This window comes from Nothobranchius furzeri, chromosome 9, assembly GCF_043380555.1.
Source record: "Nothobranchius furzeri strain GRZ-AD chromosome 9, NfurGRZ-RIMD1, whole genome shotgun sequence".
In the NCBI taxonomy this organism is placed as follows: Eukaryota; Metazoa; Chordata; class Actinopteri; order Cyprinodontiformes; family Nothobranchiidae; genus Nothobranchius; species Nothobranchius furzeri.
Window position 1 is genome coordinate 24,491,054 of NC_091749.1, and position 24,640 is coordinate 24,515,693.

At 45.1% G+C, this 24,640-nt stretch overlaps 1 protein-coding gene across 4 annotated transcripts in view; it reads left to right on the forward strand.

Moving 5' to 3' along the window:
- The window catches only part of ntrk3b (neurotrophic tyrosine kinase, receptor, type 3b), a 368,425-nt gene that overhangs the window by 289,624 nt on the left and 54,161 nt on the right, over positions 1-24,640 (forward strand). For 3 of the 4 annotated variants that reach the window (XM_070554717.1, XM_070554719.1, XM_070554720.1), the window contains one exon: positions 11,116-11,246. In XM_070554717.1, the coding sequence (XP_070410818.1) occupies positions 11,116-11,246 (131 nt within the window). The remainder of the gene's footprint in view (positions 1-11,115; positions 11,247-24,640) is intronic. The other variant, XM_070554718.1, reaches the window with a different exon arrangement.

Sequence of the window (24,640 nt, forward strand, 5' to 3'; positions counted from 1 at the left end):
CCAGTATTGATGTAATAAATGCATTAACTAGTTTTTCAGCATCACTCCTGGAAAGGATGCATCTAATCTTAGCAATAATCCGGAGGTGGAAAAAGGAAATCCTACAAACCTGTTTAACTTGGGATTTGAGTGACATGTCCTGGTCGAAGATAACACCAAAGTTCATTACTTTGTTCTCGGTGATTAATGTAATGCCATTCAGCTCAGGTGATTGACTAAGCAATTTCCTTTTCTGGATTTTTGGTCCAAAGATGAGAACTTCAGTCTTGTCTTGATTTAAAAGCAAAAATTTTTGAGTCATCCAATTTTTTATGTCCTCAAGACAAGCTTGTAATCTACCTAACCGATTAGGTTCATCAGGGTTAATGGATAAATATAACTGAGTATCGTCAGCATAACAGTAGAAGTTTATCCCATGCTGTCTAAGGAGCTTTGAAAGAAAAGCGTCTGGACTTCTTTGAGTTGCTTGAAGATGTTTCACCTCTCATCCGAGAGGCTTCTTCAGTTCTAAGGTCAAATGGTGGAGAGTCCCAGATTCAAACCCAGTGGGAGTTTCCCCCCGAAGAGGGAACAAAATGATCTTCTACATAAACACATGAGCAAAGGTGTGAGGGTGGGTGTGGGTCCTATTCAGCCAGAGTTTCAGGTGAGCTCATTGTGAAGCCTGGCCCCACCCTATCATGTGAATTCCTGAGGTCAGATGGCCCAGGATATGCGTGGGCGTTGAGAAATCTGGGAAGGGATGTCAAAACTGGATTATAGATGGCAGACAGTTGGTGTCGTAAACCACCGCCTCTGTTCAAAGATGGTTGCTCACAGAGGACATAAATGGCTTCATTTTCTCCTCTTTCAAACCATCTGTCCTCTCTGTCCAAAATGTGAACGTTGGCATCCTCGAAAGAGTGACCTTTGTCCTTTAGATGCAAATGAACTGATGAGTCCTGTCCCGTGGAGGTGGCTCTTCTATGTTGTGCCATGCGCTTGTGAAGTGGCTGTTTGGTTTCTCCGATGTAGAGGTCTGGGCATTCCTCGCTGCACCGTACAGCATACACCACATTGTTCAGTTTGTGTTTAGGAGTTTAGTCTTTCGGGTGAACCAGTTTCTGTTTGAGTGTGTTGCTGGGCCTGAAGTACACTGGCATGTTGTGTTTGGAGAAAACCCTCCTGAGTTTCTCTGATACACCGGCTACATTGTGGATGACAAGGTTGTTGTGTCTGTCTTTCTTATCCTCCCTCGCTGGTGTCTGGTCTTCTTTTCTGTGCATCTTTGCTGACTTTATAAACACCCAATTAGGATAGCCACATGTTTTAAGTGATTCCTTTATATGTCTGTGTTCCTTCTTTTTCCCTTCCGGCTTAGAGGGAACATGTTCTGCCCGGTGGTGTAAGGTCTTGAATACTCCAAGTTTGTGTTCCAGAGGGTGATGTGAGTCGAAGAGGATGTACTGGTCCGTGTGTGGGCTTCCAGTACTCTTCAATGTTGAGGCTGCCATTTTCTTAAAAGTGCACAGCGCAGTCCAGTAAAGGCAAGCAGTTGTCCTTTATGTTTTCCCTGGTGAACTTGATGTTTTTGTCCACAGCGTTGATGTGCGTAGTGAAGGATTCCACTTCTTGTGTTTTGATTTTGACCCAGGTGTCATCCACATATCTGTACCAGTGGCTGGGTGCTCTCCCTTTAAAAGAGCCAAGAGCCTTTCTTTCCACTTCCTCCATGTAGAGGTTGGCTACAATAGGTGACACAGGGGAGCCCATGGCGCAGCCATGTTTTTGTCTGTAGAAACCTTCGTTGTATTTGAAATATGTAGTGGTGAGGCAGAGCTCTAACAGTGTGCAAATCTGATCGGGTGTGAAGTTGGTCCTGTCCTCCAAGGTGCTGTCTTCTTGTAGTCGTTTTCTGACAGTCTCCACTGCCTCCGTAGTGGGTATGCAAGTGAAGAGGGAGACTAGGTCAAAGGACACCATGGTTTCATCTGGATCCAGGGTAAGTTTCTGGACCTTGTTAGTGAAGTCGGTGGAGTTCTTGATGTGGTGTGGGGTGTTCCCCACGAGAGGTTTAAGGATGGTAGCAAGGTGTTTCGCGATGTTGTAGGTGACTAAATTTATGCTACTGACAATGGGTCTGAGAGGGATACCTTCCTTGTGGATCTTGGGAAGTCCGTAGATGCAGGGTATGGCATCTCCTGGATAAAGGCGGTGATATGTCAGGCGGTTGATGGTTTTGTCCCTTTCAAGGCCTTGAAGGGAAGCTATAACTTTCTTTTTGTAGCTGCTTGTGGGGTCTCGCTTTAAGGCTTCGTAGGTGTTGTTGTCACTGAGGAGAGTAGTGATCTTTGCGTGGTAATACGTTGTGTTTAGGACCATGGTGCACCTTCCCTTATGCCAAAGTCCCTCCGCCTAACCTCACGTTACAAGAAAAGAAGGCAGTCGCTTCACTGAGCAAAGACCACACCACCACTATATTGCCAGCTGATAAGGGCATATATATATTGAGCTCTTAAAGCACTCAATTCCCCAAACCCTACAGTATCATAGTCTTTATATTATGGTCCAGGTATCATGGTCCTGGTATCACAGTACTAGAGTTATAATCCTAGTGTTGTGGTCCTAGTAGTGTAGCTGAAATGCATCTAAATGTTCAAATCACCACACCGCATTAACATTCAACTCAATTAATTTTATTTATTTAACACCAAATCATGACGAGTCATCTCAAGGCACTTCCCAAAGTAGACATTCTAATTGAGTTTGGTTAATTATGCCAATCTTGCAATGTGGAAACCTTTAATGTTTATGTCCAACATCTGCTCTATGTCTACTCCTAAGCTCGCAGTTGGAACATTTTCCCAAAGCCAGATACCCTTTGAATCTAATTTTTTTTTGTAAATTGTTTGGTTCTGTTTCCAGCAGCCTAAATCTCAGAAGTGTTGTATCTGATGGATGGATATGTGAAGATTCCGGTTACACAGTATTTCCCAGGCTGCTGCAATGCTCAGTAAATGAATCTTTTTTTATGCGTCACAGTGAACAAAAACATGTAAATTGAAGAACAACAGCAGAAATTTTCTCCCATGATTGAGTCAAAGAGGATGTCTACTGTGTTTTCTGTTTTATTGAATGCACAGCCTTTGTCTGAGCAACAAAACAGAATTAAGACACTGCACATGTGCCAACACCTTACAAGCACAACTTCAGCTTTCCCAGGCCACTAATTGAGAAGAGTGCAAGTAGAGACAGGAGTTCTTGAAGCAGGAGTCAGGCTCTCCTTTGACCAGGGAGTGCTGGTGTCACTGACATTAGTCATTAAAAAGGAGCTGCCCCAGTGGCGGCTCCAGAAATGTTTTTCTGCAGATGCTATGAAGGAGCTAGTCTTTTTATTGAGGATGCTATGAAGGAAGTGGTCATGCGTACCTATTGTTCTCTAAAACACCTTCAACACTTGCAGATACACATGCGCGCACAAAACCTCAACAACACCTGAAACAATCATTAATATACATCATTAACATATGAACAATCACTGACTTTTCCATGAAATCATAAACACATACAGCCACACAGAAAACCATCTATAGTGTTGCAAGGTTAGCTAACGTTAGTGTTAGCATTTCCAGCGGCAAAACCCTCGGCTGCTGCGGCGGTTGAGGGTTGACTCTCTTCATCCAGATCCGTAGGTTTTTGTGGGTCTGAGATCACTTCCAAAGATTCATTCGTTTCTGACTGAACCCGTGGAAATGTGGGCAACAAAACCGATCCATTTTACCACTAGCTCTACCTTTCACTCGTTCACAGGTGGAAAATGAGGTCAAAGGTCAACATCAATTTCCTGTTTTGGTTTAAGTTTTTACATCTATATGATAATTTACTGAATATTTTTGTTTTGCATGTTAAATATTATCACATCCACACGTTAAATTAAAATTTAATTGTGAAAAAGAAAAAGAATCTAATATTTACTTGGGGGTGCTATGGGGGTACAATGACTAATCCAGGGGTAGCTATAGCACCCCCTAGCGCCCCCCTGGCACCGCCACTGAGCTGAACAGGGAAGAAATAATGCTACATGTTCTGGTGAAGCTGCTCAGCTGGAAGAAGGAGTGGAAAAATCAATGATGGGTTACTGAATTCCATGCTGTAGTTCTTTTTTAAAACACAGAGCAGTTCTGTTTACCTGTTTTCCCGCTACGTTTCGTTTGCGGCTGCAAACTTCATCAGGCTGACGTCAGCCTGATGAAGTTTGCAGCCGCAAACGAAACGTAGAGACTTGAGACTTGAGACTTTTAGACTAAGAAATAGTAGGTATAGATTTAAAAGTGCTGGAAAGATACAAAAACAACATGAGAATTTCTCTGCATTTAATTATTTTGTTCACATCTAAAAATGACCTGTATTTGATGTAGCGCCTTCTACAGAAGAAACATTTTAGGTTTATTAGATCTAGTTTACATTCATGACAACTCTGAGGGGATGGATTTATTTGTAACTCTTCTGTATGAGTGGAATTTAATGCTTATAATTCTGAATAATTAATGAGCATCAGAGCTACAGCTAGTGATGGGAGCTAGCTCTGGGGAAAGGCCTCAGCCTGAGCCTCGCAGCGTTAATAGATGTTTGGCCATTTTGGCTCTCTGAACTTTTTTTCTTCTACAAGAGTCGTCTTAAGGCACTTCACACAGTAAACATTCCAATACAGTTCAGTTTATTAAGCCAATCAGTAAAAAGTTTCCTATATAAGGAACCCAGCAAATTGCATCAAGTCACTGACTAGTGTCAGTGACTTTACAGCAATCCTCATACTAAGCAAGCATGCAGCGACAGTGGAGAGGAAAACTCCCTTTTAACAGGAAGAAACCTCCAGAGGATCCTGGCTCAGTATAAGCAGCCACCCACACACAAACATCCACACACACAACATATATACCAAGTGGTGTTTCTATGGTTACATTGTGATTTCTTAGTAAACGTTCTATTTGGTGAGAGATAAACTTTATTGTATTTATCCTAGTGAATCTATAATTAAACGGGTAAACTAGTAGTAGCACATTCAATGTCAAGGAAAGTAAAGTGTTATTATCGGGAGAAGGAGAATGTTTAAGTGGTTAGCAACAGTGTTCAAGCTGATGGCCCCTTCCATGAGGCCACCACAGCACAGCAGAACATCATTGTAGCTTCCTCTGGGGAGAAAAACACTTCGAGAAAAAATAAAGTTAACAACTGAAATAGCAGGAAATAGTACAGTTAAAGAGTAGATTGGAGAAGAAAGTAGTCGAGTGTGGAAAGTGGTCAGTCCAGCAGTCTAAGCCTATAGCAGCATAACTACAGAGTTAACTCTGGATAATCTATCCTATTTAGATGTAGGCATGTTTGAGGCAGGGCAAGGGAGAGTCGTCTTTACCGACTGTACACTCCACCTCCCTCTACTCCCCCACTTGTCCTGATTTAGGCTAACATCAGATTTTAACCATAGGCCCTATCAAATAAAAATGTTTAAGCCTATTCTTAAAAGTAGACAAAGTGCCTGCCTCACGGACTAAAGCTGGGAGCTGGTTCCACAGGAGAGGAGCCTGATAACTAAAAGATCTGCCTCCCATCCTATTTTTAGATATTCTGGGAACCACCAGTAAACCTGCAGTCTGAGAGCGAAGTGCTCGGTTAGGAACATATGGAACAATCAGATCACTGATGTATGATGGACCTTGAGTATTAAGAGCTTTATATGTGAGAAGGAGGATCTTAAAATCTATTCTGAATTTAACAGGTAGCCAATGTAGAGAAGCTAAGACAGGAGAGATACGATCTCTCTTTTTAATTCTCATCAGAACTCTAGCTGCAGCATTTTGGACAAGCTCAAGACTTTTAACTACATTCTGTGGACTTCCTGAGAGTAATGAATAACAGTATTCCAGCATTGATGTAATAAATGCATGAACTAGTTTTTCAGCAATTACCAGTTGGTTCCCACTTCTGGAAATAGTCTAAGTATGGGCCTTCTTGAACTTGACCTTGAAGAGAAAATAACCGTTAATGCATACTAAAATAAGAAAAAACTGTGATTTAGTCCAAAAGTGATCAAATGTGTTATGAAATATTTTTTTAATTTAATTTTATTTGTTATTTATGATTAAAAAAACAAATTTCTGTATGATACTGTAGTACCATGAACACAGTAATTACCATTAGGAGCTGTAAATACAAATAAGATGCACTCTTTAAATTATTCAGCCACTGGTTTAGTACGGCTGGGTGAACCTGTAACTATACACTTCAGAAGGAGTCTAAAACCACACATCTGGGTTTGGAGCTTATCATTCTAAACCAGGAGCTTAACAACTATATGAACAGCCACTACGGGAGGCAGGGCTTAACCAACAGTCATTTGGAAAGTGCAGACAAGAAAACTAATTATCATAGCGAGGATCAAACGGTCCCAGGGGAACAGATGCATCACCTGATGTGCTCTAAGTACAGACAAATCAGTGTTTCTGTTACCGCTACATTAAAGGCTGACTCTGTATGGCCTTGTGTGCAGTTAACTGCTCGGTGACATACTGTCCATCGCAGGCACATGACCAACAAGTTTGATTTAATGGAAGCCCAGAATGCACAGATGGGGGATGGATAAAATTCCTGCATGTTTATTTGTCTACCATGGATGAATCAGGCCTGGTGATTTAAATACGGGCAGCCAAAACTGATTAATGCACCACATCTGAGCATATGGGATTATGCGGAGCTCCAATAAATGGAATAAAGCGGTAAAATACAGAGAAAACATATGCAGGTGCATTGGAAATCAGCGTAGAAACAGATGTTCAAATTTTAACATTGTGGAAAAAATAAAGGCACAAAGATTCTGGTGATTTTTATATAACTGGAGCGCTCCTCTGTTCTGTAGAGAGAAGTATGAATATGCAGATTGACGTATTGTATCGCTTCAGACATGTTAGCTGTGTTTCCACTACTGGACCTTCAGGGTAGATTTACAGGAACCTCCACCTGACCGCGCCGGCCCGCACGGCCGTTTTCCGGACTGTTTTCAGGAACCTTCTGAGTTCCTGCTCAGTGGTAGGTACTCTAATTGGCCCAGTGGAGTAGCTGAGCACCTTTGGTTTACCCACGCTGATTGGTTGTAACTCAGTAGGTAATGACATCAGCAGATGTTCTCCTAAACCACCAGTAAAGTTAGAAGAGTTGCTGGTGAAGCAGAATAAATGCAAAGGAAAATAAGCACCAATCACATTTAGAATCGAACTCCCGACACCGGAGAACGTGGCGGAACTCCCTCACGGCTGGTACTAAACTCCAGACACTAAAAAAAGGGGAAATTCCCCCACAGACTTCATTGATGGAGCAGTGTTGTCTCAGAGAGCACTGTAAAAAATGTCACTTAAATATTGTACACCACACAGCTGCTGCCATCCTCTGAATGGATGACATATCTCAACATAAAAAAAAAGCTTTTACTGTCATTATTGTTACTGTGGACGCTTTTTGACGCTGATCAGTGACATCACTCACTGCCAAATTAGTCCCGATATGCTGACATCTGTGCAAAGTTCTGAAAGAGCTGAATTTGTGTGGAGACACAACAGCTGAGAGGACTGGGACATCCTATCTCCTAATGAATTTCCCCGTCCCATACTTGACCCTGGAGTTCTGGTGAAACTCACCTGTTGCCTTCAGGGGCTCACACACTGACAGTGGCAATGCTAATGCTGCGTTCAGAAACCTTGCTTGTTTTAATTGTTTGGCTTGGAGCACGAAGAAATCGTGAAAGTTGTGATGTACGTTCGCAGAGCCAATCAGGCTGAACGTAGAGCCACTCCATTAGCAAACCAAACTGTCTGGGTTCACACACACACACACACACACACACACACACACACACACACACACACACACACACACACATACACACACACACACACACACACACACTTCCCTGCTTCTCAGTTGTGCTTCTCACTCGTTTCCCTTATGCATAAATACCATTCAGGCTCACGAACACCAGACTCATTTATGTCAGTGACATCTATCACTTCCTGTTCTGCTAGCTTTTCTCCTGAGTCCATTCTGTGTCTCTTTGACCAGGAACCTCTTCTTCTTTGGGCTTTTTCCTTCAGGGGTCTCCGTTTAGTCCTGCATCCTCTACCCTCTCACCAACTAACTCCATGTCCTCTCTCACGTCTCTGACCTGGAACAGCCTCTGGACAGTCTAAATATATAGAATGGTGCTTTTCAACGATACTTGTGGAATGTGATTGCATCAGTTCATTGACGTGAACAGATGATAGGTGGTAATCTCAGTGAGTTGTTTTTTTTCTGTTAACTAAATAAAGATTCTGTGTACTCATCATGTTTCTTAGACCTGCAAACTGCACTCTACAATCTCAGACAAATGAGGTTTTAAAACCAGAGGTGTGCACTCGAGTAACATGACTTGGACTCAAGTCATTATTTTAATCGGGCGACGGTGGCACAGGAGTTAAGTGCTCGCCTCGCAATCGGAAGGTCGCAGGTTCGAGACCTGCTCAGTCTGTCTCTGTCGTTGTGTCCTTGGGCAAGACACTTAGCCCACGTTGCCTGCTGGTGGTGGTCGGAGGGACTGGTGGCGCCAGTGCTCGGCAGCCTCGTCTCTGTCAGTGCGCCCCAGGGCAGCTGTGGCTACATTGTAGCTCATCCCCACCAGTGTGTGAATGTGTGTGTGAATGGGTGAATGACTGATTGTGTTGTAAAGCGCCTTGGGGGGTTCCAGGACTCTAGAAGGCGCTATATCAAATACAGGCCATTTACCATTTACCATAATGACTTCTGACTTGACTTGATAAAATATATAAAGACTTATGACTTGACTCGGACTTGAATGGCAATGACTTGCGACTTAAATCAACTTGCATCTGTTGACTTGATGATGACTTGAGTATATTTGATATTTTAGCAGAAAAGTGACACGACATGGACAAAACTCATAACTCATTCTTGGTTCTGGGTGTGAGCTTGTACTGCTAACTGCAGCAGCACTTTGTTTATGATCGGTTTCAGCTGCACGTTTTGCTTGTTCGAGCAAATAAATGAAGTTTAAGAAGTTTTATTTCTGGAATGTATTTATTATCATTGTCATTAAATTGAAGTCGGACAGATGACTTGATTATGACTTGAAATTCAAAGTTAAGGACGTGGACTTGACTTGGACTTCCACATAATCGACTTTGGACTCGACTTGGACTTGGTTGTCTTTGACTTGGACTTGACTTGAGACTTGGTTGTCTTTGACTTGGACTTGACTTGAGACTTGACTGGAAAGATTTGTGACTTACTTGTGACTTGCAAAGCAGTGACTTGGTCACACCTCTGTTTAAAACACAATTTGATTTGTTTGATATTTCAACAGTTTTATTTAATTTAAATCATTCTACCCGGCCTCTGAGGCGCTGCTGCACCTGAAGATGGTTTAATGCTTTCCTGTGTGCACCGGTTTGGATAAAGTATTGTAGTTTTGGTTACAGTCTGAAAGAACTGCACCACAGTTTGAGGACTGAAATACAACTAGCTGCTAGGCTGGTGGGGGGCATCAATTCCCGGAGTTGGGCCTGACATTTATTTTAGTAGTGATTTATTTTTTAATCGACCGGCCCCAGATGCTTTGCCCCTAACTCGTGAAATCTGAAATCGTGAAACCAGTCTGCTCTCATCAATATTTAGAGCACAGCTGAAGCTGTGAGTCCCGGCTCGTATAGCGTGGTGATTTTTATCTAAATGTGCTGTGGACACTGTGTGTTCTCTATGTGCACATCTATGGGAGCACCGCAGCTTTCATGGTGAACCTACAAATGGTCATGTTTTATTCAGAGCCAGCCACAAAGAGGAGATCTGTTCAAAAGCTCCCCCCGCCTCCTCCACACTGAGCTGCATTCTGTCCTGCTATTTCTACCTTTTCCTGCCTCTTTGTCACTTACTCGGCCTCTTACGCTGCAGAGCCACCAGTTTTAGAGGGTAATCAATAGAAAGAATAAGCTTCCATTCTGGGACCACAAACATAGTCAGTAATGACAATGGGAATAATCTGTCTGGAGACCAGGGAATGCACCAGTCTCACAACCGTGCTCAGCCACGGGTAGAATTTTGTAATTAAGAGATAAACCTTTTACTGATATCCTCGTGTGGTTTTGAGTCTAAAACTGAAGAATCCAGATTAGAGATCTGGGTCTGGGGTCGTCTCCCTGTTTAAAACCACTTAAAGTCTAAAACTCAGTATTCTCTCTTAAGGGGCTTCAAAGTAGAATCAAACATTTTCTCCTCTCATGACACACACTGACCAGTCCGTGACCTTTTCCTTTTCCAGGAACAGCATCACATGTTTACATTTAAATGTTCACAGTCAGAAAAGCAGCAAGTGAACAGTCTGGTGCATCTTTACAAAAGGACCCATCAGTCCATTTGGCTTTCTGTGAGGAAGAACTCGTGCCTTGTAGAGGAAAAAAGTATTTGTCAAGATTTAACTTCAAACATTTCAACCTGAGTTGCAAAACAAATGTTTATCCTCACTACAACCTATCATGTATCTGCAATTCAAACTCCGACCGCTTGGTGGCAGCAGTTTTTAATGCCTTCGCTCTGAGAGAACAACAAGAACCCACAATAACTCTCTTCAAGCGTCTGGATGGAGTTTATCAATTAAATTCTGAAAAATTGCAAATATTGTCAGACTGTGTGTGTTGTAATATGTCGTCTCATCTGTATTGTGAAGTTTGTTGTATCACCAGATTCTTACCAACGCACATCCCCGATTCCTGCCAGTACATTTTCACTGATGTAGATGAGAAGCAGCATTTAGTGTACCTAAGAGTTTCCAGGTCCATGTTCCAGCTCCTTTGATTGTTTCTGAGACAATCTGATGTTATTTCTGGGGGAATCTGAACAAAAACATTCTTGTTTTTTTTTTTGTTTGTTTGTTTGTTTGTTTTTGTTTTTTTGAGTTTCTGATTAAAAAAAAGCCATTTCACCCCTGGGTTGTGTGTATATTAGGTGGTAAAATGCTTCTTGTTAAACTCTGTGTTCATGGCTGAAGTAAACAAGGACCTGCTAACGGATATTCTCTGTATGTCTGCTTGGTTTCAGTAGTCCAGCACATTAAGAGGAGAGACATCATCCTGAAGAGGGAGCTGGGGGAGGGGGCGTTCGGTAAAGTCTTCTTGGCTGAATGCTACAACCTGAGCCCCACCAAGGACAAGATGCTCGTGGCTGTCAAGGTACTTCATCAGTTTGTGAGTGTGTCGTCGGCGTTGTGTGTGTGTACGTGTGTGTGCGTGTGTGTGTGTGTGTGTGTGTACGTGTGTGTGCGTGTGTGTGTGTGTGTGTGTGTGTGTGTGTGTGTGTGTGTGTGTGTGTGTGTGTGTGTGTGTGTGTGTGTGTGTGCGTGTGTGTGTGTGCGTGTGTGTGGTGCTTTGTGGTACCAGTCGCTACTGTGATGTTTGAAACACAGTTAGTTTCCCAAAAGGGAATTATCACGCCTGTCCTAAATTAGATTCAGACCAAGCACAGCTTTACCAGTTCTGAATTGTCTTTATGGTGAATGAAAGTGAGGCACTGAGTGTAATTCTATTATTTTTTGACATTCAGTTGGTTTATGTTTTGTTTAATAAAATGTATTTGACTACATTTAAATTTTAAAACAGTCAGGTGAGGAGTTAAGAGCACTGAAACACCGAAACACCAGTCGCTGACGTTATCGGATCGGTAATAGTGCACACCTGCTGCACCCAACAGCCATGTTGCATTACCATCACACACTGACAATGCTCTGACTGCTGCCTGTGGGAACTCACTTCAAAGCATCAGCTGACCCTAAAATCTGGTAAAATTTCTCAGACTCAACCCACATTTAGGGTTAGAGGCCACCTCTCTTTGTCTTTGTAAGAGGGAAGCGGCTGTGTATGTTTCTACACACATTACATTTTTTGGGGGTATTTTTCAAAGCAACTGTTTTTGGTGACATGGTCAGACGTTTTTAACAAGAAATACAACAAACATGACCTCCTACTTCCTACTGGAAGTCACTGCCTCAAACAGAATCTATCATAGTCTATGAGGGTGTTTTGAACCAGCAGCAATGCTGACATTTTCAGGTGCATCCCGGTGTCGGTACAGGATCTGCTCGGGTGCAGGATCGGCTCGGGGTCCTTCGACTGCCGATGACGTCACATTACCGCAAATCTACTCGGCTTTCACATATATGCTTTGGAAAGACATCAGCAGTTTTGTTAATAAATTCTTGTTTGTTAACACCTAAATGTTTTCTTTATAATTGTAATTTGTTAATAAAACACCATATTATCTTTGTTTTGTCAAGAATGTGAAACTGCATTAAACCAACATCGGACTGACAAAAAACAGAACAGTTCTATTTCGTCTAGTCTTAGCCCTTAAGCGAGCTGCTATTGGAAGGGTGATCTCAGCATCAGCCAATCATGAAGAGCTTAAATGTACGCCCACCACGTGGGCACCCCTTGTGGGTTATATAAGTGGAACGACCCCACTGTTCGCCTCCGTTTTCTCTTCACGCCAAGCTTAAGAGCTTCCTTTAAGAGCAATTATACAAGAAAAATCTACTCACCGACCATGTCCAGCGATGCCAGGACCTGCCCGGCCTGCCAGATGGGCTCCATCTCCAGCGGCGACTTGCATGCCAAGTGTAAGGTCTGTCTCGGGGCTCACCACGCTGGCCTGGCCTTGACCCCCAGGCCTCGTGCCCATTTTGTACTGCTCTGCCCATGGCTGAAAAGGTCCGCCGGGTCGAGTACTTCACCCCCACCACCGACGGGGAAATTCCGGTGGCTGGCACGAACTCGCTGGACAAGGCGTTACAGTTCTTCAACGTCGGCCAGGAGCCGGCTGGCTCCTACCGACTGGACGATGTCATCGACAGCGAGGAGTACGACGAAGCTGGCTGCCATAGCCCTTTTTCCCTCCTGTACAACACGGAGGTCGACTACGAGGCTGGCTGCCATAGCCCTTTTTCCCTCCTGTACAACACGGAGGTCGACCACGAGGCTGGCTGCCATAGCCCTTCTTCCCTCCTGTACAACATGGAGGTCGACGAGCCTCGCTGCCAGCAGTTAGAGCACTGCTCCAGGTGCTTCCCGCTATCATCTCTGCGGCTGCGGCCCGCAAGGGGCTAGCTGTTCCAGAACCGGCTCCGCCTGAGGCAGATGAATTGGCGGGAATTTTCGGGGCGACACAGACGCGCTGTCCAGACCCCGTCTGGCCGCGCTTCCCCGCTGCCATGAGCTGCTGGTCCGCCGCCTTCTCCGAGCCTGCCAGGCTCAAGGCGCCAATTTCCACATATGTGCCCATTACCAAGGTCGAGGGCTTCTCCGACCTGGGCTGGCCATCCGTTCCCCCACTGGAGCCGGACTTGGCTTCGCTGTGTGGCATCAAGAACCACCTCGCTGGACCGCGAGCAGTTCCTGCTTCTAAGCATGACCAGCTGCTGAGGCGGCTCACCGATCGCGCACACCAGTGTGCCTTCCAGACCGGCGCTGCAGGAAATAACATCGCCTTCTCGCCTTTGGCGTTTCCAAAATGGTGGAGGAGCTTGACGCTCCTGTCGAGTCAGAAACCATCATTACTGAAACTGCTGATGCCATCCTCAATCTGTGCGTGGCTGTACTCACCGGTTCTGCTCGCATTGCTGCCTGGCAGACCCTTATCCAGCAGGCCTTGTGGCTCAAGGCCCTGCCCTCCATTCCTGAACACCTGCACAGGGAGCTGCTGGAAGGCCCCATCACCTCAGACGTTCTGTTTGGTCCCCATCTTACGAGCGTCATCGAGAGGGCTCAGACGGCGGCTGAACTTTCAGTACGAGACCTGGTCCAATCTCGGTCAGCCTCGCACTCCGGCCGTTCCCCCAGAGGATGGGACGAACAGCGCGGAAACTCCAGGCGCCCAGCTGCACGGCCCGCCCCGCGGAGCCGGCCTCCCGCTGAGGCAGGACCAGGGAGTTTGCGGCCAACGGTTCCGAATGAGCCAGCAGACACAGCCTTGGCAGTCTCAGTCACAGGAACCTCGCCGAAAACAACCACGAAAACGACTCGTTGGGGGGAATGTGTGTGCTTATGACTGTAATGTTAACTCTGTGAATGATTTTGGTTTTGAAATAAAACCCAAAAAACGTCACATCTACAGCACAGTCCTACAGTCCTCTGCAGAACCCTCACACATGATGTTCCCCGCACCAAGCACTGCAGCACATCTGCATGTTCACACAGTCGTTCTCGGTCATGTTACACGGCTTGCTGTAAGGGTGCGCTCCATTTGCGCACCGGCCCCAGCCTACGGTCAGGCCCGACTCATCCCACTTCCCCCACAACGTTGGGTGGGATGGGATGTCATGGCGCTGTCCCAACCACACGCAAAGCGCGCACGTTGTACGGCTCCATCCGCGTGAACGGGCCCGGCTCCCACTCGTCCTTCATCCTTGGACTCCACACTCTGCGGTGTGAATCAGCCTCTTCCAGCTGTTTCACACTCGCCCTTTCGAGCACAGCCCTCCATGGGTCGCTCCCAGTTCTCTGGTACGAGCGACGGTGGTAAGGGCGCGAACCCAATCTTCATGTGACCTCGAGCACACGTCCGCTGTCGGAACGCGCACACGAATGCCTCCCTTTCGGCTACTCGCTAGCCCAGCGCACTTTCTCCACTGTCTGGAGACCGCGCTGCAGCCACTGCGCACGGCAGGAACGAGGGTTTTATTTTACCGGGACGATCTGCTCCGATGCGCCCGGTCCGAGGACGAGGCGTCAGAGCAAACCAGGAAATTAACAGAGCATCTGTCAACCATGAGGTTTTCTATAAACTGGGGGAAGAACTCCATCCTTCCATCCCAGTCGATTGTGTTTCTCGGGGTGGAGCTGAACGCCTCCCTAATGAGAGCACGTATGTCGCCGGTGAGAGCGGCAGATCTCACCACGGTGATCTCCCGCGTGCAACCCCGCAAGACCGTGAGAGCCCTGTTAGTCATGAGACTTCTGGGCATGATGGCTGCAGCCCACTCGGCGGTGCTGCTAGGGTTGTTGCACTCGAGGCACCTACAACGCTGGTTCATCCGCCTCCGGGTACACCCGATACGTCAGAAGAGACGTATGTTGAGGGTTCCCCCCTCAGTGGGCGGGGACCTCGCTCACTGGGGGAATCCCTGCATCCTCTCACACGGGGTCCGCATCGGAAGTCCTACGTCACACGTATCTGTGTTTACGGATGCGTCACTGTCTGGGGTGGGGGGCACGTGCTTGTCCCATACGGCGGCAGATCGCTGGCCCTCCCACACGCACGAGCACATAAATGTGTTGGAGCTTATGACAGTGAGGAATGCGTTCAGACACTTCGCTGCCCTTCTCGATGGCTGTCATGTCGAAGTTCACACAGACAGCCAGGTGGTGGCAGCCTACATAAATCGCCAAGGGGGAGTTCGATCCCTCCCACTATTGCGCATAGCCACAGGTTTACTGTGTTGGGCACATGTCCACCTGCTGTGCCACCTACATTCCGGGGATCCTGAATGTAGCGGCAGACATCCTGTCGAGAGGGGGTCCCCGCGACTCCGACTGGCATCTGCATTCCGCACTGATATCACAGATCTGGATAAGGTTCGGGGAACCGTCTGTGGATCTGTTCACGGCTCGCGAAAACGCTCAGTGTCGCCTGTGGTTTTACCTGAGTCCCCGGGACCAACCCTCGCTCGGGGCGGACGCCTTCTCACACCAGCCCTGGCCTCAAACGCTCCTTTATGCGTTTCCACCAGTCCCTCTGATTCCCCGTCTCCTGGACCGAGTTCGCTCAGAAGAAGCTCTCGGTAATTCTGGTGACTTCCAGATGCCTGTCCGCGTCATGGTTTCCGGACCTGCAAGCGCTACTGTCCGGCTCCCTGTGGAGACTCCCGCGAAGGGAGGACGCCCCTCCCCAGGCGGATGGGATAATCAAACATCCTCCAGAAATAGGCCATCGGCGGTGGGTCTGGCCGCTGAGCGGTCACACTTAGGGGTTTCTGGGCTGCCGCATGATGTGGTCACTACGATTCAGAGTGCGCGGGCGCCTTCTACCATCACATCTTATGCTGCTAAATGGGCAGCTTTCCAGAAATGGTGCACAGAGCGGAATGTTCAAGCGCTCTCCTGCCAGCTGGCGGATGTCCTCTCGTTTCTGCAGGTACGGACGGACAGGGTCCTCGCATTCAGCACTATTAAAACATGCTGCAGCTATCTCATCCTGTCACCAGGGTTTTGGTGATAGGTCTGTTTTCAATCATCCCCTCACAAAACGTTTTCTAAAAGGTGTCAGAAGGAACAGACCTGTGTTCCGCCCGCTAGTTCCCCAGTGGGACCTAACGGTGGTTCTGCGTGGCTTATCTGAAGCCCCATTTGAATGCTTGGACCAGGTCTCACTCAAATTCCTGTCACCTACAACTGCCTTGCTGCTGGCACTGGCATCAGTCAAGAGAGTGAGCGACCTAACTCGCCCTCTCAGTGGCTCCTGCATGCCTCAGGATCTGGGAAGATGGCGGGTCTGCTGTTTTATGCCCCAACCCAGCCTTTGTTCCCAAAAACATTAATGCTTCCTTCAAATCCAGGTCAATTTCATTGGCTGGACTTTTTCCTCCTCCCCATAATTCTGATGAGGAGGCGACTTCCCATCTTCTCTGCCCGGTGTGCGCGCTCGCACGATATGTGTCACGCACTTCAGGGATTCGCGCTCACAAAGCATGTTTGTGCACTACAGGGAGTCTTGCCTTGGATAAGCGCTGTTGGCCCAGTGCCTTTGACTCTGGCTATGTGACACCATTTCACTCGCTTACACATCAGCAGGGCGGGATCCCTTTGAGACACTCAGGGCTCACTCAGCCAGAGGGATTTCCTCTTCTATGGTGCCCCTACAGTGGTGTGTCAATGGAAGACATTTGTCAGACTGCTTCATGGGCTTCACCCTGTTCCTTTACTCGTTATTATTTACGAGATGTGTCTTCAGAATCCATCACTCGTTCAGTGCTTGGACCTCAGCAGGCTGAGTGAAAGCATTATGGCACCTCATCAGCCCTGCTTGAATGAATTTCATCCTCTTGTGGATGATATTTTTTAGTGAGGGTCCCACTCTTATCTCTGGCTGCCTCAGCCTTTTAAGCCCTGGGCTGAGGCTGAGCGACCCTCACTAAAAGGAGACTTGTTGGGGGTGTCCATTGGTTGAGCTAACCAGTGTGGTGTAAACCCATCCAGCTGCGCATTATTCCAATAGCAGCTCGCTTAAGGGCTAAGACTAGACGAAATAGAACGTTGGTTACATATTGTAACCCCAGATTCTATGAGTCTAGTCGCAGCCCTTAAGCCACTTGGCCACACTGGTTCTGTTAGGAATAAGAGCCATCGGAGGCGAGCAGTGGGGTCGTTCCACTTATATAACCCACAAGGGGTGCCCACGTGGTGGGCGTACATTTAAGCTCTTCGTGATTGGCTGATGCTGAGATCACCCTTCCAATAGCAGCTCGCTTAAGGGCTGCGACTAGACTCATAGAATCTGGGGTTACAATACGTAACCAACGTTCTTATATGTGAAGCCACATCTGTTAGTATTAACGTGGAGTTTGTCTGTATATTTCCTTAGTTGTTGTCTAAATACATTCTTTGATACAAAATATTGCTTGGTGTCTTTCAATAAAGTTCTTATATTTTATTTTGCTCCATTTCATCAACATCAAGAGCTTTTGAGGGTCACCATTTATCATTTGCTTATATTCTACATTTCCTTTAGAAATTCAAACATATTTTCTCCAAAAAGTGTTGATTTTTGGACTTCAGGACTACAACCGCTAAGACTACGACCGCAAATTTGTTCTGACCAATCAAAATCATAACGTAATAATGTCACTTCCGTAAGCTTCATGTTCAGCCAATCAACTACTTTGACGTCATCGGCAGTCGAAGGACCCCGAGCAGATCCTGCACCGACACCGGAAGTGGCTTGCTACACCCCACCGCTAAAGACAGGATCAGGTTCTATTTTTGCTGCGAGCCACTTCTAGAACATGACAATATCAACAGTTAACGCAGGCCTAGACAGGAAATCGCACACGGTTCACGACGTGAGTCAAGCAAGTCGCACCACAGCTGAAATTCTGCCGCGGTGTACTGGCATGCAGCGAGAGCAGCGGGTAAGTCATTTCATTACCGTTCCACACTGCTGATGCCTCCAGTGTGAAGTAGGGGTCGGTCTAACCCAGGGCAGCTGATGGACGCCAACGAATGATGGATACTCTGTAAAGGCTTCAGGTGCCCTGAAACATGCTGTAGAAGCATAAATTGCAAATATTACTACGACTACTACCACTACTACTGCTATTATTATTATTATTATTATTATTATTATTATTATTATTATTAATATTATAAGTGATAGTAGTAGTATAAGTAGAAGTAGTAGTACGATAAGAGTTGATAGAGTCCAGTGCCCAAGTGTGAAGCAAACTAAAAATCTTAACAAAAAATAAACACATAAAGCAAAAATTCCACATTTGGCTTTGCTGAATAAAATAACGTCATATCTGTAGAAAGTCTTTATTAGGAAATGTCATCTAGAGGAACATTTTAACCTGACCTGGGTAATTAATCAGATTTTGTGTTTCAGTTTGGGTTTTAGCTTCTAGCGAGTTCCTGCTCTTATTTTAAGGAGCTGCACTGCAGAAATGCTTCCCAAGCCGGCATGTGGCTGTGTTAAATCATCGTGACTTCGGTGTTGACAAGGAAATGGATTTGACTATGACAGCAGTTTAAAGAGTCTCTTATAAATTCTGCATTATTCTTCTCAGGATACAACGGAGCAACAAGTGACCATTTTATTTTACCATAAATTTGACCATTTATTCCTGGTGTTCAAACTTCAGAGGAACTACACACACAAAGCTAATACCCTGGTGAACTGGGAGGATTCTCACAAGAGGACCAGCGCAGTAAAACAGGATCCTTATTAATGTGGAGCATAACGGGCCTGGAGAAGAGTCTGCAGACTCAGCAGAACCGGCCCAGAAATAAAAAGACAAGCACCTTAAATCTGACAGCCTGAGAAGTTAGTTAAAAAGTTCAGATGAAGGTTGAGCGTCCCATCATCATCATCATCATCATCATCCTCCAGTCTGTTGGAGTAAAAAAAAAAGTGTATTGATTTCATTACAGAAAGACCCCTCCAGTAGTGTGCCCCCCCCCCCCCCCCCCCCCCCCCCGGAAACACAACAGCCGTACGTTCCCACCAGAACCAGCTCCCGTCTGATGAAACCGGAGCAGGGGTTCTGGACACATTTTAACGTCATCAGAGAGGAAGATCCACCGCAGCTCTTCCCTTTAAGTTATTGTCGTGGCGCACTTTAAAGGTATTGTTTTGGAGAAATGCCCAGACAAAACGCATTTCCTTAAGAGTGTGGTTGTGTTTGGTGATAGAATTTTATGGCCGTTTTACCTACACTGCCATACATCTAATCTACCTTAAGCACCTCGCTGAAAAAGAGGAGCACACACACGCGCGCAAATGCTGTCTCATCCTGAAGCCACTCCATCTGTGATAATGTGAGCAGCCGACCGGGAAAACACCGCTCAAGGCTGAGCGGATCAGGAGCGCAACTCCAAGGATTTTCCTCCTCCAGGAAAGAGGCTGCAATAAGGCCCATAGTTGTTATTTATTTCTTTTTTCTGATATTGGAGCCGTTAACCCACATTCCATCATGATTTGGTATTTGATGTGCTCGGCACCTCAAAGGCACCTTAGAGCTTCATTTTATTGCCAGCTGGATCGGGGGTTTAGTGTGTGCTTGGTGCAGCCTCACATTTACTCGCAGAACATTACAACTCAAGTGACTGCTGGCTCTGACTCGGTGGTATTTACAAGATCCGGAGCAGGAAAGACGCAGACAGTCACTTGATGGCTAACGCTTCTTGATCAGGATGCACAAATTCAAACTGACCGGAAAAATGGCAAAAAGTGGAAACAATTTCAAAGGAATTTGGGCAAAAAGAGCATGATTTTTACAGCTCAAAGTCACGCCTGATCTTGTTTAAATCAGAAATAAGAGAATTGGTTATCATCTCCAGATGCCATCAAAGAGCCTTTCTAAATTCAAATGTTGTTCTGTGACTCAGGGATTCTCAACTGGTTTGGGTTGGTTGGTGTTTTGTGCAAAAAGCATGTGATAAAGTGCAACTGAGCCTTTTCTTAACTTAAACTCTAGAACACTCAGAATTTTAACACAACTGGAAGCCCCACTAACAGTCAGTTTGATGGCTGGCGATGATGGCTGCATGGTGGCGCAGTGGTTAGAACTGTTGCCTCACCGCAGGAAGGTTGCTTGCTGCATTCTTTTTGCGTGGAGTTGAGTGTTCTCCCATGCATGCGTGGGTTTCCTACGGGTACTCTGGTTTCCCCCACAGATCACAACATGCCCTATTGCAGGGTTACTCCAATGTAATGGTCCAAGGGTCATTCAACAAAATGGTGGGGCTGTGCCTATAGACTAGCCACCTCTGCCCGTGACCCGCTAACAATGGGTCTCTGACCCATCAGCTGAGAATCACTGGGCTATATAGCATACATTTGTACCCTTATTGCAAAATCATCTTAATTATTTTATGTTAGTGGTTAAACGCTGTAAGTTTAATAACGTGTCCCTATCCACCTCATCAGGGATAACTGCACTGTAAGACTTCTTGCCTCTGAGTGTAATCTGTTTAAGGATAAATATTTACCTGAAAAGAGTTTTCATCATGCTCGTATGGCGTGCACACACACACACACACACACACACACACACACACACACACACACACACACACACACACACACACACACACACACACACACACACACACACACACACACACACACTCACACACACACACACACACACACACACACACACGCACACACACACACACACACACACACATGCATGCTAGTTTATGATGACGCACATCAAAGAGTGTGTGAAGCACAGGGGACACTGTTTATCAGCCAACCTGCATGCAGGACCACGCAGCACACCGCTCCTGCAGGGCTCTGACAGAAGCACACAACCCAGCTCAACAGCACAAACAACAAATCCTGCCATCCAACATGGCTGCTTCTGCCTGATTCGAGTCAGGATTTGGTGAAAGAGTCCTCATTTGCATTCAGAGCTCGCTGTGGAGACAAGCAGCTATAGCAAGGGGAAAAAAGATGGGAAGTCGAAGTTCCTGTCAATGGAATAAGGAGCTAAATTAGGTGTATTTATGTGGGGGAGGGGCTCATTGCTTGCAGGGTGGAGGTGTGTGAAACACGTTTGTGGAACACTGACTAAATAATGGGACTGACGTCATGTGACAAACTGTAAATAATCCAAGGTGACACATCCCTCTGGGCTGAACACCAATCAGAAGCCAGCGTACTACGCTGATAAGGAGAAAGTCTTTCTTCATGTATCAGCTTTCACAACAATAATCCAATGAAGGAGGAAAAAAACAAGAACATAAATGTTTTTATTAGTTTAATCGACATAAAACTGATCGAGATCTCAGACTACAAACAATCAATCCTAATGCATGTCTTTATTTCTACCATGTTTTATCACTTCTTTTTATTCAATATCCTGAAGGAATATCTTTAAAATTTTGAAATATTTAAAAGCAACAAATTATTCAGGCTTTATTTATGCAGTATTGTAACAAGATTTTAATTTCCCAAATTAAACAGTCTTAGATCATTTCCCTTTATGTGGGAAATATGACATATTTTCATTCATGAATGTTGCTGAAACATGAATGAAAGGACAACTAATCAAATGATGGTTGCTTTTTAATTCTGATGGTGCTGAAATACTTTCAAGTAAAACTTTTGAGTGTTTATTTCATCACCAAACAGCTTCATTGTATGAGTGTAGTAAAACATGTTATAACATTTTGGGTCGATTTGTAAAAACTAAAAAAGGTCATTTATATTTTCCGATACACAGATATACACTGCCCGCCAAAAAATAAAAATTAAAAATGTCATCACCAGCGTTGCATTCACGAGTCACCAAGACCTGCACTGATGATGGTAGCGTCTGACCGCTGCACAAAGCCTTCTCCAGCACATCCCAAAGATTCTCAGTGGCGTTAAGGTCTGGACTCTGTGGTGGCCAATCCATGTGTGAAAATAATATCTCATGCTCCCTGAACCCCTGTCATTATCTGAGCCTGATGAATCCTGGCATTGTCATCTTGGAATATGCCCGTGTCATCAGGGAAGATGGAATAACCTGGTCATTCAAGTAGTCAGGTAGTCAGCTGAGCACATCCTGTTTGCTGAGCCTAGACCTGACCAACTGCAGCAAGCCCAGATCATAGCACTGCACCCACGACTTGTACAGTAGGCACTAGGCTTGATGGGTGCATCACTTCATCTGCCTCTCTTCTTACCCTGATGCACCATCACTCTGGAACAGGGTCCACCTGGACTCATCAGACCAGTTTTTAATTATGCGTTGGACAGTTCTTAACCCAGCTTTAGTTGTTTCTACAATCTTCTCAGATGTTTTCTCTGCTTGATGCCAATGATCTGACCCTTCTCAAACAGACTAACGTATCGGGGGGGAAAAACAGAGAGGAATACTTCCCCTTAAAGCCATCTCACTGCAACTTAAATGAACCAATAGATGGATAGAAGATGGATGGTTGGCTGCTATAGAAGCAACTGTTGTGATTATTAGTCAACAAATAATTTGTAAGCTTTACTTACTTTTTTGGATTCATCAATAAATTCGTAAATATGGAAATATTTACCGCTTTATTACGTAATTAGGAAATCCTTGGATGTCCTCAGGGCACCACCCCTTTAACAGGGGAAGATGAATCCACACCTCTTATCAATCTTGTCTAAACTTTCCGTGAAATCTTAACAAGCTGCAGTTAATTTTATATTAACACAAACAAACACACTTGAGACAAATGCTTAATTGGCAATAGCATTTATTAACTAATATACCCACTTCAGCTTCTCCCAAAGTGTTTAGCCACTCAACATCAACCAACTTATTTTATCAAACGAATAACAAGTGATTAACAATGAGATCATAATGTGAAATGACAATCTGAGGTGATGTAACTCAAGATGGAGGTAGTTTTGAAACAAAATGGCTGGTCCCTTTGTCTGAGGGAGCAAGGACCCGACCGTGTATGTGGGATGTGTGTGTCCTCCCAAACACTGAAAACCAGAATATATGTGTGTGTGTGTGTGTCCCCAAACACGGAAAACCAGAATGTGTGTGTGTGTGTGTGTGTGTGTGTGTGTGTGTGTGTGTGTGTGTGTGTGTGCGCGCGCGCGTGTGTGTGCGTGTGCGTGGGCAACTTTCACTTTAAACTTCCAAAGCAGTTCAATCACGGTAAAACTTAACTTTCAACAGTGATGTGGTAAGTTTTCATGCACAGTAACAAACAACTTCAAAACCGCTTCACAAAAATTAATAAACAAAACAAAAGATCAATCATAAATGAAATATCTAATAGTTTGTCAGCCTGGCCACAGGATAAAACTTAAGATATTCGACAATGACAAAAACAAAATGGCTTACTCTTAAAATGATCCGATGGCGTGTTTTGGTACGGAAGAGAAAAAACATCTTTGAATTTTGAAGCAATTGCGCGGTTGATCGCTTCTTCTGAACTTATTAGAGAAGCGGAAGAGAAAGAGAGAGAGAGAAAAACTTTGAACGAACGAACAGCGAGGCGTCGTTCAATTGGCGTTCTCCGTTGCTTCCAGTAGCTCGGTGTTCCGTCCACTTCAGCAGTATCAACTTCACGCCAATTGATACTGGGACAAAAGAGGAATAAGTTTCGTTCTTCGCTGGGATTTGTAGCTTTTAGCTGGCGGGAACTTGTTTAGGTTCCGGGGTTCGGCGTCACTTCGGTGACGTCATCACGTTGCTTCCAGCTGCAGGGAATCATGGGAAATGAAGTTGTTGCTGGTGCTGATTTTTAATATGCCTTTTTATTCACGCTCCAGGGCGTTTTTGGCACAGTCTTTTGGAGAAATTACTGCATAGTAATTTCCTCATGAGGGCAGACCCTCAACACAACCATCCAATCATGATGGAGTGACATCGTATCTCCACAACTCCTGAATCAGAGCAGGGAAGAGATAAATATGTAAAAATCTTCACAGAACACAAAACTAAATGTATATTCTCCTGTCTGTACAATACTATATTGCTTGTGCAGATTTCTTGCATTATCATTACTCTCTTTCAAATGTATCCTGTGCTGTTATCACTTCCATATAAATGTGTTGTTATTTACATTATTACCTGTGTTGAAGAGCTTGTAGCCATGCTGATGTTGGTGTTAAGAAACTATTCTATAATTATGGTCACTTTGCAGGATGATAATCACAGACAGTCATAATGCGACAAACAATTAGCTGGTAGATAACTGGTCATTTTAGTGTAAATGATTTGTTTGTCTAGTTAACATTCGTTTTAAGTAATGATGATATCATTGCCACATGATTGGATGCTGGTGATCCAGGACTGAAACCAATATGGCTACCACTGGTCCTACATAGAGGCAAAGCTTTGGAGGGAAGTTTACTGCATGTAACATTT